The sequence below is a fragment of the Zalophus californianus genome, chromosome 10, assembly GCF_009762305.2.
Source record: "Zalophus californianus isolate mZalCal1 chromosome 10, mZalCal1.pri.v2, whole genome shotgun sequence".
Classification (NCBI taxonomy): domain Eukaryota; kingdom Metazoa; phylum Chordata; class Mammalia; order Carnivora; family Otariidae; genus Zalophus; species Zalophus californianus.
Window position 1 is genome coordinate 79,619,495 of NC_045604.1, and position 12,889 is coordinate 79,632,383.

Sequence of the window (12,889 nt, forward strand, 5' to 3'; positions counted from 1 at the left end):
CGGCTTCTCTCTTACAGACTTCCTGGAACTGGGTAATGTGCAGCAGGAAGGCAGCATTGTTCCCAGACTGACGTTTTCAGACTGTAATTAATTTTGTTAAAAATCTTTACTTCTCCAAAGCTCAGTGGAATCCTGCCACAGGGGAGATCAAATTATTCCCCTACTCTTTTTCCTTTTGAAACAAAAGCACATTGTGAAATTTATCAGAATCAATTAATATTTGTATCTGCTCTAATCCTTTAGGTATTGAACCGTTTTCCTTTCTGCTGGGTTTGATTTCATGACAGTAAATGGTGCCCAGGGGCATGATGATTGCACTAGTGATTTAGTCAGAATTTCTGATGCTTGGCAAAATTCATCCCAATGCAAACAATTAGCCTTAGAGCCCGTGAAGAACCCAACGGAAGCCAAGAATGGCAAGGTGTCCAGGACAGAGAGAAGCAGAGCCGAGTTCCAAATTTCTAGTTCCCTAGGATCTAGTGTTAGCACCTTCAGAAATGCCCATCATGCACCAAAAGGGTATTACAATTATCAGCCCTGTTGGGAAGATGTTGCTGAACTGTCTACACAACATCAGAAAGCTTGTTTTCTTGAATGATAATTAGAACATCTCCATGGGAGAGCTAGTTCATAAAGATGCTCCCTATGAAAAGGCTCCATCCATATAAACAAGCCAGACGGGGTACAGCAACCAGGAGGGCAGAGGCCGCCGCTAATTAGACATGACATCAGCATTTACACTCCACTGGCCAATTATGTCAGGAGAAGTAAATAAAGCTAATGAAACTTTCTTTTCATCTGTGCCAGGAGCTAGAGTCTCTGCAGGTGAGGCTGGCCCAGAAACCCCTCTGCTGGAGATCTTGCAGGGGATGTGTGACTTTATTGCCAGAATTCCTTGGAGACAGAAAAACTTGATTGAATAATTAAATAGATAAACTGCATTCCATTTGTCGGAGGAGACGTAATTTGGGGATGGAGAGAGTTCGCTTTCCAGTTTGTGACTCTGAAGAGGGGACTCCACGTTGGATGGAGGACAGGCTGGGGTCCTGTTTGGTGACATGGTCGACCCTTTGCAGCTAAGGGGCCACATGTGTTGCTTTCAGCCCTTTCAGCACAGGGGGCTGGGGCCTGTCCCCGTGCCAGAGCCCTGGCAGGACACTTGGAGGCTGGGTACAGTGTAGGGGTCCTGGGCTCCGATTTCACAGCTTGGGTTTGACTTAGCTCTGCCACTCCCCAGCTGTGTGATCCTGGGCAAGTTCCTTAATGTCTCTGGGCTTCAGTCTCCTCCTCCATAAAATGGGGATAATAACAGTACTTATTTACCTTGGGAGGGCCGTCGGCAGCGTTCAGTGAACTCACGCACACGAGGGGTGGCTGGCCATGTAGCTGATGTCCCCCGTGCCTCAGCTACCTGCCCCCCACCCCCGCAGTTAACTAGAGGGCAGTTTCTTGTTTCCTTTTGAGGATGAATCATAAAAACATCAACTGCCGCTCTGCTCTCCGTCATACCTGCCTTCCTTCTTCCCTGCTCCCGCTGCCAGACCTGTTCTCACCACCTGTTGTAATTATCAGCAACCATGTTATCCCAGAAATTTGGGAATATAAATCTATTTCTTAAAATATTTTATTTATTTATTTGAGAGAGAGTGAGAGAGAGAGCATGAGCGGGGGGGGGGGGGGGGAGAGGGAGAAGCAGGTTCCCTGCTGAGCAAGGAGCCCGACGCAGGGTTTGACCCCAGGGCCCTGGGATCATGCCCTGAATTGAAGGCAGACGCTTAACTGACTGAGCCACCCGGGGCGTCCCTATAAATCTATTTTTAAGGAGACAATCTGGGAGGCGAAACACGAGGCATAGGGGACAGTGGGGCCCCTTGTGATGAAGTGCCGGACTCTGTGCGGGTGTGGCCGTGGGAAGTCAAACGTGTGGTGTTTGATGATGATCAGCATGGATGTTACTACCTACTGTGTGCATATTCTGCACCTAAGTGCAGTATGCCAATGCATTAAGGAATAAGGTCATTTAAGCCTTATGGGGAAGGTACTATATTGTACCCGTTTTATAGATCAAGAAACTGAGTCCCCCAAACAGGATATGACCTGCCCAAGGCCTCAGAGTTATTGGACAACTTTCCCTCCCTGGCCTGGAAGGGGCAGGGCATTTCAGAAGTGGGGAGCGGGTGGGAGGCCATCACAACGATTCGGGGCCCTGAGTGGCCGCTTTGGCAGAGTGCGGATGACATTTGCTGAGGGCTCACTGCACGCCCGGCCTTAGGCTAACAGCTCAACACACCCTGTTTAACTTGATCCTCACCCAGGTACCGTGGTTATCCCCCTTTTACAGATAGGAGCGTGGGTGAAGTTTGCGGAGGTTAAAAACGCCCAAGGTCAGCCAGCCAATGGAGGCCCAGACGGGCTCTGGGTCCAGAGTCTGACTTAGGAGCCCCTGCTGTCATCCACTGTGCCATCCACTGTGCCAAGGATCCGGGGGCACTGACGTATTAGCAGGTATGTGAGACTGGACATGGCACCTGCGGCAGAGGGACAGGTCGAGGCTGGGTTTCTGATTCAAGGCAGATGGCTGCGGAATGTTGCCACTTACCAAGACAACAAGAGAAGAAAGACGGTGTTTTTAGAAGGAAGATGAATTTGATTTTGGAAATGGCTCTGAGTTGTCTTAGGGACACCGTTTTGCTGTCCAGTTGGCCTTCGCAGTATATAATTTGGAGGCTCAGACGTTCATCTCGTCTTACAAATGGTTTATGTAGGGATGGTCATCACAAAAAGTGGTTAATGAAGGCTGTGGGTACTGATGCTTCCCAAGGACAGAAGCGAGTAGAGCAGGCTGTCTGGGACACAAGGAACGTCAATGTTTAAATTGTCTCGCTGAAGTTGAAGGCTGCTTTCTGTTCACGGGTGCTTGGTGCAGGGTGTGGTCCCTACTTGACAAACGTCTTTGGGATGGATGAATAGTTGGAGGGAAGGTTCATGGTATGGAGAGGGTTGCTGAGTGGAGTATGCCAACACATATGTACAAAAGGGTACCAGGCCCTGGGCCAGGTGATGAGAACACAGTGGCCAACGAGACACTGTTCCTGTCCTCAGGAGCTTATGATCTTGTCTGACAAGCACTGGAGATCGGGAAAGTACAGGACTGCATGGTAAGTACAGTACAATTTCATTTAAATGGCTTTTCAAAATCTGTGACAGCTAAAATAGGTGCTTAAGGGACACAATGTTCCAGTTTGGGAGCTTTAAAAAAAAAAGGAAATCCAGAGAGTCTTTCAAAGATGTTATATAAGATGAAATCATCTAATTTCTTTGGGAAAGTTGGGAAAGAAGAGTCTCAAAACCCAAGGAGAGACTTTTCTCCAGCATGGTTGTAAGCCACACCCTGCACTTGCTCTCCTTCGACGTCTAAAACCCATCTCATATGGCCCACCTGGAGGCAGAGAGTCAGGGATAGCCAGATGGTGACCAGATGGTGGCTCTCGCCTGACAAGGTGAAGGTGAACTGTGCATCAGTCCAGAGAGTGAAGCACAAACTGGGAGCCCCTCTGAGAAACGCATCGGCGGGAAGTGGGATATGCCTGCCCATCGGTCGCCCCATGGCTCCATCCACACTCTCAGTCTTATCACCCGTTCCATCCGCCCCATTCTTCTCTCGTGGCCAAGGCTGTGCTCCCAAGCCCATTTCTTTCCCCCTCCAATGTCCTTCTCGCTCCAGATGGCTCGACCCACACACCTTTCTCCACTTCTTCTCAGTCGACTCCCCTCCTGAGTTCCCTGGAAAGACGGGTCTCTGCTGATGCCCATTTCTTTCTCACTACTCATTTCTTTAGCAGCTTGTAGAGTGGCTTTCACGTACACAGCGAGGTGCTCTTTCACAATTACTGGGGTGGGCCTGAACCCTCATCCTAGGGTCTTTTTTGGTGACTGCAGTGCTGTTGGTTTGTATTGTTGGTATTTCTGGTTCTGGCCAATGGGACTTAGGATGGAGAATCCGTGAGGGACCTCTCGGCAATAATTTTCCTCTTGATAGAAAAAATGACTCTGGAGGTAGAGACCCACTCCACCAGCCCTTTCTTCCCATCGTGGAACACATTTCCACGTGGAAGTGATGCTTGGAGCTGGGTCGTCATCTTGTCAGTAGGTAGGGCTCAAGGAGCTGTCGACACTGAGCTGCTCGAACATCCCAGAACCAACATCAGGACTCAGGACTTACGTTGCATGAGGAAAATACCCCCCTTACTTATCAAGCCCTTTCTGATCTGATATTGTTACCATTGGCTAGAAGTGTTTCATCTGATGCAATGTGTGCTTTTACTGATGAGGAAACTGAGAAATAGGGAGGTTAGCAAGTCTTGCGAGAGAACCCATGTTCACAGTAAAACCTGAGAGCCTGGATTCAAACCTGGGTCTGTCTTTAGAGGCACAGGAGCTCTGGAAACAAGCATCTCACATGACAAAATGCCTCAATTTTATTGAGAAACAGTTTATGTAAAATAGACTACTAAGCTGCACACATTTAAAATCTTCAATGAGCTTTGGCAGAATATACACCTGTGTCACAACAACACAAAAGGATACAGAACACTTCTATCCCCCCAAAACTTTACTTTTGCCCCCTTTACTGGCCATCCCTTGCTCCGCCCCCACTTCCAGGCAACCACTGATCTGCTTTCTGTTACTATAGGTTACTCTGCATTTTCTAGACTTTGCTGAAGTGGAACTGACTTAAATGTATGGAATAAGTGCGACTTCTACTCAGCATGGTAATTTTGAGATTCACCCATGTTATTGCATCTATTGATAATTCCTTCCTTTTTGTGCTGGGTAGTATCCCATTGTATGAATGTACCACATTTTGCTTGTTCATTCAGTTACTGATGGGCATTTGGGTTGTTTCTAGTTTTGGGTTATTTTTATGAGTAAGCTGTGAGGCTCAAGTTTCTATGTGGAAATATGTTTACATTTTCCTTGGGCAAATCCCAGGAGTGGAATGGCAGCATCACAGGTGAAACTGAATTTTTTAAGAAATTGCCAAACTATATTCTAACATGGTTGTACCATTTAATATTCCCAAGAAGAATGTATACGAGCACAGGTGCAGGAGACACTCTTCCTTTATTCACGACTCTCCTGATACTTCTGTTACCAAGTGTGTGGGTCCCCACCTCCCTCCTCCGGCACCCCCCCAACTCGCCAATGACCAAGCAATTCTGCAACACCAGCTGGGTGTCCCACAAGTTGCCTCAATTCTGACACTCTCTACCTGGAGATGGTGTCAGGTCCCACAGCCTAGGGCTCAGTCCCACAAGACTGTCCCCTTCCCCACTTCAGCCGCAAGTCCAGGTTGTCCCCTGTGCTTCTGACTGGTCAGTTATAAACTAGAGGTTCCCACACCGCCTCATCGGGTTTGGTTAATTTGCTAAGGTGGCTCACAGAGCTCAAAGAAATATTTCACTTACTAGATTACCAGTTTATTAGAAGAGGATATAACTCAGGAACAGGCAGGTGGGAGAGATGCATGGGGCAAGATACGTGGAAAGGGGCGTGGGCTGCCATGCCCTCTCTGGGTGCAACACCCTCTCAGCACCTCCATGTGTAATATCTGCAAGCGATCCGAACCCCATCTCTTCGGTTTTTTATGGAGGCTTCATTATACAAGCACAGTGGATTAAATCATAGGCCATTTTGTGATTAATTCAAACTCCAGCCAATCTGCACTCCCCCGAGGACAGGAGAGGTAGCCAAAAATTTCTAACACTCCAGTCAAATGGTTGGTTCTCTGCACAACCAGCCCCCATCCTTAGGAGCTTTCCAAAAGTCACCTCATTAACATAAACCCAGGTGTCATTGGGAGGGGGCTTGTGATCAATAGCAAAAGTCACCTTCATCTGTCTTGGCACTTAGGAGATTCCAAGAGTTTTTGGAACTCTCTGCCAGAGACAAGGATGAAAACCCAGTATGTACTTATTGTAAATCCCGATATTGCAGTTGGAGTTGTACCCAATCCTTGCCATCACTGAGTATTGTTTGTCTTTGCCATTTCAGCCGTTCTGGTGAGAGCCAGATGGTGTCTCACTGTAGTTTTAATTTTTCACTTCCATGCAGGCTGTGATGTTGAGCATTTGTCATGTGCTTATTGGCCATTCATCATATATTTTCTTTTGTTAAGTATCTGTGCAACTATTTTTCCCACTTCTTTATTAACTATTTTTTAAATTGAGAGAGCTTTCCACATTCTGGATACAAGTCTTTTATTTGATAAATGTGTTGCAAATGTATTTTTTAGCCCATGGCTTCCATTCCATTTTTTTAGTGGTGTCTTTTGAAAAGTGGAGTCTTTATAAAATCCAGTTGGGTGATATTTTGTTTTATGGCTCATGTTTTCTGTTTGTCGAGCATCTGGAATTTTTGTCTTTTACCAAGTAAGGGAAGTGGTCGGCTTTCATTTCTTCAAATACTTTTCTGCTCCATTCTTTCCTCCCTGGGACACATATAACCTGTACATGAGACCTTCTGACATTGTCCCACAGGTCCCTGAGGTGTTTCTTTTCCCCCCAACTCTATTTCTCTTTAAATTAGTTAATTTCTATTCATCTATCTTCATGTTTGCTCATCCCCATTCTGATATTAAGCCCATCCAGGGAATTTTAAAGTTTCAGATACTGTTTTTTTCAGTTCTGAAATTTCCATACGTTCTATTTTTCAGAAGAGATAGACTTCCTTGTCATTCAACATTTTTCCATTTGCTTTGGAAATGTCAGCATACGTTCCATTTCCAACTGAGCATTACCATAGCTGCTTCCTGTTCCAGTGTGGTAATTTGAGCATCTGGGGCATCGTGGGGCTGGTTGTCTTTTCCTTTGAGAGTAACTCATAGATTCTTACTGTTTTTGTTTATTTTGCACAAGTGATTTTGGATTGCATTCTGGGCATCACGCATGTTATGTTGTAGAGAATTGGCATTCTGTTATATTCCTCTGAAGACTGTTGAGGTTTTATTTTTGCATCAGCAGGCAGTTAACTTGATTAGACTTCGGTGGTACGTTCTCTGCTCAGGGCAGTTGTCTAAATCACATTCAATTCTTTGGGCTTTTGCTGCCCTGTTTGTTCTGCTTGTGCATACTTAGGGGTAAACCAGAGATTTGTGTGAGCTCATATACAGAACTAGGAGATTCTTAACCAGCTGTCTCCCCTCTGGGATTGCTCCCTCTCCAGTGACCTGGGATTCTCTCCCTGGTTTCTCTGGTAAGTAGATGGTGGATTTTTCGATAACAATGTTATCCATCCCTAATGTGGTGCCCCACAAAGGCAAAGTGTGGGGTGGAGGAGAGAGGGAAAGTTTTGAGTTCTCTAGTTTTGTTCACTTTCCAAATTACCAGGTAGTTTTTTTAGAAACTGTACTTGTGTGCAAGAGCGCTGGTCTATGGGAGTGCTTAAAGCATTAAACTGCAAGTGAAGCCAATTCCTCTCCCTGTTTGTTCCATGTGCACCAGTCTGAAATTTTCAGCAAGATTCCCCTTCACTCCTTGCTGGCTTCCATCTTTTGCTTCTTTTGTAGGAAACAAAAATGTTCCCTAAAAGTCTGCTTTAGGGTACTGTCCTTAGGTCTCCTCCTGTGCTGCCAAATTTTGTCAGGAAATGTCATTCATTGAACATAACCTCTTCCAGCACCACTTCCAAGATGCTCTTTTCACTTCTTCTGAGTCCCAGACTTATATTTCCGGCCATCTCTTTTACACATTCCCATATATCCTTTAATCTAGAATCAGACCCTTCTCTGGGCTGACTTGTTTTGGTTACTGGCAGTGTATTCGTTCAGGGAGCTAGGTTTAGAATTACTAAGAGTCAAGGACACTTGATCTTTACCCCAATTCCTTCACCGTGAGTGGGGAACCAAAGAGAACAGTGATGCTGCCAGTTATTTGCTGGCTTGTTGACAATCCCTGACGTTGAGGACAATCCCAACAGAACTACCACAGGCTCAGGAATGTGGCCTCCTCTTCTTCCTTCCTCCCCTGTTGAGTGTTGACGTGGATAATTAAGTATTACTATGTCCTTGCTTACCTTATTATTCCACATTCACGGCCAAGTATTCACTGAGCAGCCCCACCCCCACCCCGTGCCCCTGGTATGGTTCTAGGCATTGTGGGGGAGAATGGCCAATGAGTCAGACCAGGTCCCTGCTGCTTGAAGCTCGCATCCTGGTAGGGAATACACACGAGGATCAGGAAGCCAGCAAATCTCTTAATGGTGTGCTATGAAGAAAATAAACAGGGCCACACCTGAAGATGAGCAGCATAACCACAGAGAAGGTGGTGAGAGGCCACTGTAGGGAGTGACCATTGAGCTAAGATCAAAATGTAATGGAGGCCGGTTCCCATCAGAGGAAACAGCAAGTACAAAGGGTGGTGGGATGTTCTACAAGGAGAGGCCGTACAGACAAGGCTGAGAGGGGGTCTGGGACAGAGTGAATGGGCCCTGGGCAGTCATAGGAAGGAGTCTGAACTTTATTCTATAGGAGGTGCAAAGTTCCTTTCGTGAAGAAGATGACTTCTTAAAGACAAATATCAGAACAGATAATGAAAGGTACCTTCTGATTATTCATGTTCAGTCAACTTTATTTATATAGGGTTTTAAAAAAATCTACATAGGTCCTTTAGGTTTTATTTAAAAGAAAAATCCAATGTGTATATATCTGTTCATGTGTAATGTCTAATGGTAAAGAAATAATGGCAATAAAAATCCATTGAAGGAAAAAGAGAGTTTAGTCAGTAAAATCTTTTCAAGAAAGATGTTAGAAGTCATTATTATTACTATTATTCCAAGAATCCCTAAGAACTCTACAATGACATAAGACAGTATTTTATGAAGTTATAAAAAAAAAAAATCCATATTACCTGTCAAGTACTATCTCTTGCAGGTGCAACCAAAACTGCTAAGGTTATGTGAACAAGAAATCAAGAAATCCCTGGTGTCTATTACAGAAAGCTTTTAATAGAACTTACCTTGACAACTGATTCCTAAATCTTCCTTTTCCCCTCAGCTCAATACAATATTGCTACTTAATTTCACAAATGTGCAAAGCTGTTTTTAGGCACTACTTGGGGAATAAGTATTAGGAGTTCAAGTAAATGCAAATAATGTTTCTGGTACTTTTTCTCAAAAGATTTCAATGAGAAAACAGACTATAATATTAAGCTGTATTATGTGTATATAGTTTCTACTGTTATCTGTAACTCAGTATCTTTTGCAGTACATAAGGGAAATGATCCTAGTGTTCTTATTCAGGCTTAAAACTAGGGTTTGCTTTGTAACTCTATCAGGAACTGACAACCTTGTAATGCTGGAAATCACAAGATATTATGAAATATTCTGTTTGCTCAGTTCCATGAAGTTTACTACAGACTCTTCCCCCCTATTCTCCGACCTCAGGGGAAACAAGACTGATTTCTAGAGATAAACTTACTTATTGTAAAAGGTGAATGCAATTAGGTGTCTCCCCGACTCTCTCCCCAAACCTATTGGAGTCTTGACAACTCAATTTTAGATTTCCTTAAATAACTTTTTCCTTTTAGTAGCCCCATTTCCACTCCCAACTGAAATGATGAATTAGATGGGGAGTGTTAGGTGGCACTGCGTGCCTTGAGAGATGCGGGTGTCCTACCCCCAGGGAAGGGAACTGTAAGCAAGGAGTGAGCATCATGTGACGAAGCATTTACTGATGTGGGCAAAGCTGTGTCCTGTGGTCCATTATGGGTCCACCTCAGTCATCCAGTCTCCTCTGGTGAACATTCTCTGACTCGAACAATCTGGACAGGCTTTGCCACTCTGGACCTAGGTGTGTCTGGGCTTTGCAAACCCTGGGATCAAGTCCCACGGCTTCCAGCTCACATTGGGTTGTTGTCCAGTAAAGGTGGTCAAAGGTGCTGAATACTATAGTATTGCCACAGGCTGAGCTGGTACAAAGCTCTCATCCATGAAAAATGTTTTCTAGGAAAGAGAGGATCGTGTTAAGGAGCATGGGCTGGACAGTTGGGACTGCCTCCATCTCAATCCTTGCTTCCCCACTGATTAGCGGTGTGACCTCAGCCAAGTGGCCCCACTTCTCTGAGCCAAAGCACTTAAAATGTACGTAGCACATAAGAAACATTCAACACCATAGCGCTTAGGATCATGGAGGATTTTATTGTTTTCCACAGCATAAGGCACTTATTTTTTAACGTGCTTTTTCTTTTTTAAAGAAAAAGCAATCATAGTGAATGCATTGGTAAATAGCTATTATCAGAACAATACATGCATATGTACAAAATCATTTCTTTCTGAACCAACCAGCATCAGGGAATACCGCTGGTTACCTAAAAAATGGTGAGAATTTCGTATGGTTCCCTATTCTTCGCGTATCTTTGCTGTGTTTTGAATCATTTCTTTTACATATTAGGTTTGTGGGGAAGGAGATTTAGAAATTTCATCTCCATCGCTCTGAATTATCTCTACTCCCCACCCCATCCCAGGTGCCCCAGCCTACCGAGCATCTTGCACACGTCACACAACAGAGAGGGCTCTGGCGGTCCGTTAGGATTCCCGTTTCCCTGTGCTCCCAGCAGCCCCACATCTGCATTTACAACCCTGCCGCCTGATTCTGAAAGTCAGCACATCCCAGGCCTCAGACGTGCCGCTTCTTACCTTTTACTGACCTCCTGTTCCTGACCTCTTCAAGCCACACCTGTTGTCGAGAAAAATGAACACAGAGCAACTCTGCGGCAAAATACTAAAACAGGAGCATTCTAATTTTGAAAGATTTTAATTTTCTTTTTTTTTTTAAAGATTTTATTTATTTATTTGAGAGAGAGAGAGAATGAGAGATAGAAAGCACGAGAGGGAAGAGGGTCAGAGGGAGAAGCAGACTCCCTGCTGAGCAGGAAGCCCGATGTGGGACTCGATCTCGGGACTCCAGGATCATGACCTGAGCCGAAGGCAGTCGCTTAACCAACTGAGCCACCCAGGCGCCCGAAAGATTTTAATTTTCTTGTGCCACAACACAACGACCTACTGGTGCATCACCAATCTGTAGCATAATTAACTTCTTGTCTTTTGTGCCTTATGAATTTACATATGCAATTAGCCTTCTCTTTAATTTTTCACGGTTTTGCTACGTTGACTAAAACTTTTTAACAAGAAGTCTTTTGATTTAATGGACTTTGCAGTTCATTTGTAACTGGTTGTTTGGGTCTGACGGATGCCACCACCTGGCGCCGTGAGGTTGTTCAGGTGGGACGGAGTGCCGGGGCTCCCTATCGAACGAGGCAACAGACGCTATCTCGCGTGGTCGGCAGCCGCACAGAGGCAGCGGCAAAGGAGCTCACATAAAAACGGTGTTGATCTTAAACCACCCGCGCTCCTTTGCCAACGGATCCCGCCCCCTGTTCATTTCATCCAAGTCGGCGCCGATTCAGATCACAGGGCTGAATGTATTGTTTCTGTGCCCGCCAGGGTTTCTGCTTTGTTTCTTTTCAGAACTCTGCATGACTCCCACTTGCTCTGTCCAAGGAGACACAGCAAAGAGGGCCATCCCCATCACACAAGAATGCCAATCTGCGGAGCTCCTGTGCCCTCGGAGGGGACCGTGAAGAAACTCAAAACAGACAGAGAGGTGGTGCTTTGGGGCTTCAGTTCTAGTCTCTGGGGGGGAGGGGGAGGTTTATAGAGATGGCCAATTTGTGTGCCAAGGAGGCTTTTCTCGTCACCCAGAAGGCAAATTCAACTTTGACTAGCATCGAATGCATCATCGACAATAGTAGGAGTCTCAAAATTTAATAGCAAGTGCTGTCTACTCAGTTCTGTGCCAAAAAAAAAAAAAGCCCACGCAGCTCTAATAATGGGATACAATGATTTGCTTTGTTAGGATGGAAAGGCGATGACCTTTGTTTCTGCCTAGTATTTTGGGAGTCGTGAACACAATCTAAGACAATCAGATGCGGTTTGTTCACGGAATTATCAAAGACTGCACTTGGATATCAAGGTGGGATGGAGGGTGACAGGTAGACTTTTACCATCTGCTACGGAGAAGCAATCGATTTCACAGGCAGAGCTGAGAAACACATCATTAGGAGAACTGACTCAAACACTGAGGCAGCAAGATTCTAATATCATTTATTCCTTTGTTTTCAGGCTTTCCCCACCCCCCTCTTTTTTAAGGGGAACGCAGCTCTTTATTTTGAATATAACTTAGGAGGATAGGACCCAGCTCTCTGATTTATGCAAAATGACATAAATCCACAAATCGGCCTGGAATACTTTTATATTTCAACAGGGGGGTAAGAAACCAGTGGAAGTGAACCGTGGACTTGGAGCAATCTATGGGTCTAGGAATGAAGGACAGACACAGGCTCAAGGGGCAGTCACTTTTCCTCCATTAGGCCCATGAGATCGTCTTCTATTCCCTTCTCACTCAGCTCATCCAAACTGTAGTATCGATGAACGATTTTCTCGGCGGTGACCACCACGACTCGGAGCCCGTGGGTGTCTTGGCCCAACTGGCACCCGATGGCCGACGACACCACCATGTCCAGGTTCTGGTAGGTGCCCCCAGCATTCCGGTGGTAGTGGCCTGAGAACACAGCTGTGACACCTGCAGGGGAGGGAACAAAAACATTAGGGGGCCAAGGATCTCCATTTAGGGAACTGGGGGCTCCACGGCTTCCTTCTGGGAGCAATACAGTATGTTATGAAATTAAATGCACTAATATTACTCAGTGCATAATAAACGAGAAGACTGTATATGTGACATCCAGAATCCTCGCAAGGATAATTTATTGATACAACATATTAACACATTTGTCATAAGTGGTACAAGAAAGTGCTAGGGAAAAAGAAGAGAGAA

The 12,889-nt window shown here is 45.3% G+C and overlaps 1 protein-coding gene across 1 annotated transcript in view; it reads right to left on the reverse strand.

Annotated features, from left to right (window-relative positions):
* Window positions 1-10,937: 10,937 nt before the first annotated feature.
* The window catches only part of CPPED1 (calcineurin like phosphoesterase domain containing 1), a 103,268-nt gene continuing 101,316 nt past the window's right edge, over window positions 10,938-12,889 (reverse strand). The window contains 1 exon segment of the mRNA XM_027614181.2: window positions 10,938-12,637. Coding sequence (XP_027469982.2) covers window positions 12,408-12,637 — 230 coding nt within the window. The 3' untranslated portion in view covers window positions 10,938-12,407.